The 1729-nt window shown below is 41.7% G+C and overlaps 1 protein-coding gene and 1 long non-coding RNA gene across 2 annotated transcripts in view; one reads left to right on the top strand and one right to left on the bottom strand.

Moving 5' to 3' along the window:
* LOC144229607 (uncharacterized) overlaps window positions 1-1729 on the bottom strand; it is a 214731-nt gene that overhangs the window by 166529 nt on the left and 46473 nt on the right. The gene's annotated exons all lie outside the window — the stretch shown is intronic.
* The window catches only part of LOC144229590 (small nuclear ribonucleoprotein G-like), an 11006-nt gene continuing 10263 nt past the window's right edge, over window positions 987-1729 (top strand). The window contains exons 1-2 of the mRNA XM_077761691.1: window positions 987-1058; window positions 1249-1457. Coding sequence (XP_077617817.1) covers window positions 987-1058; window positions 1249-1457 — 281 coding nt within the window. The remainder of the gene's footprint in view (window positions 1059-1248; window positions 1458-1729) is intronic.

Below are 1729 nucleotides of genomic sequence, written 5' to 3'. Positions count from 1 at the left end.
GTGAATAGGCCTCACTGGCCAAACCAACTCAGAAGTTAAAGGGAATATTACTCAGGGTTTTCCAGAAAAGCAGAATCTATATTGGGGGAGAGGAGAGAAATTCATTTTCAGAAATTGGCTTGTGCAATCAGGGTGGTCAAATATTGTAACCTTGAGCTAGAACTTCCTCTTTGAAAAACCTCAGGTTTTACCCTTAAGGCCTTCAGCTGAGTGGATGAACACAAGCATTAAGGAGAGTAATCCAGTTTCCTTACAGTGTACTGATTGTAGGTGTTAGCCACAACTACAAAATACCTTCACCGCAACACCTAGATTTGTGCTTAATTTAAAAAGTGGGTAATATGGCCCAGCCAAGGTGATGCATAAAACTGACCGTGACAGAGGTCAAGAAGGACCTGTTGATATGGTTCATACAAGCTGGCGTCATGGACGCACAGCAGAGTAGAGGAAGGTTCAGGGAGGGTGGGCCTAGAGGAGCGAAGAGTAGAAAGAAGCTATCTAGCACATTTTTTAATAGCTATGTTGTAAGCAAAATTATTCTGTGGTAAAATAAATTTGAGAAACGTCTAGTTAAACGAAGTCAAACCAATTACTTTCCTGGTAAACTGAAGAGGGGAGGAGTTGTGAATGGCAGAGGTGGGATGTGCAAAGGCTCATAGGTTAATAGGTGGGTATAAATGTGCACTCCAAGTGGGAAGTGCAAATGGGTTCATGTCGCTGAAGTGCGATGTCCAACTGGAGTGGGGCAGGCAAGGGAGCCATTAAGTGGAGGCACTTTACAGGCTGAGAACTTTAGAGAATATAATTAGGAGGTTTAATTTTATTCAAGAGGTAATTTTAATTGTTCTGGGCTTCTTAGAATGGGAGTGGCCTAAACCAAATAAAAGCTGAACAAAGTATCCATTCTGCCATGTGTAGGATGCATTAGAATAAAGACCAGAAACTGAGAAGCCTAAAGGAGGCAAACGAGGCACTGTGGATCTAAGATGGCCACTGATTACGATGGGATCATGGTGGGAGTGAAAAGGAAGCCGGAGAGTCAGGAGAGTTTCCAGAGGGTTAAAAAAAAAAATGCTTAGTGGCAGCATGGAGGTAGAAAGTAAAAGAGGGATATGATTCTAAAGTTGGAAAAAAAGTACAATGTTAATTCACCATAATTAAAGATATAAGGAAGATGCCAGGCCTACTGTGGGAGCAGCAGGGAGGCCACGAATTCTGTTTCGAGGCATCTTTGAGCTCTCTGAGTAGACACTGAGCAAAGCTCACCCTCCCAAGGTGAAAAAGTTCATGCACAAGAAGTTATCATTGAAATTAAATGGTGGTAGCCATGTCCAAGGACTAGTGCAGGGACTAGATCCCTTTATGAATCTTGTGACAGACGAATGTGTGGGGATGGCAATTAGTGGACAACAGGACAATAATGGAATGGTGGTATTAGGAGCAAACAGAATCAACATGTTATAAACCCTGGCAGGACTATAACCAACTTCTATGCTCACCAGAGAAATCAACTGCTTCTCCACAGCACCTGTTCTACTAAATGTAAAAATTGGGTTGTATACANTATTCACACAGTCTTTCCAACTCTAATCAGTAACTAGTTCTTTCATTCCACACAAAAATTAGAAGCTGCTTTATATGAGAGGCTGAAATGACCCATTGTGCCACTGGAGAGCCCCTTCTTACAATAATATAATAATTGGGAGTGAAATTAAATAAGCTTCCTGAG

The sequence above is a fragment of the Crocuta crocuta genome, unplaced genomic scaffold, assembly GCF_008692635.1.
Source record: "Crocuta crocuta isolate KB4526 unplaced genomic scaffold, BGI_CrCroc_1.0 scaffold657, whole genome shotgun sequence".
Taxonomy (NCBI): Eukaryota; Metazoa; Chordata; class Mammalia; order Carnivora; family Hyaenidae; genus Crocuta; species Crocuta crocuta.
This window is presented reverse-complemented; position numbering and strand designations above follow the sequence as displayed.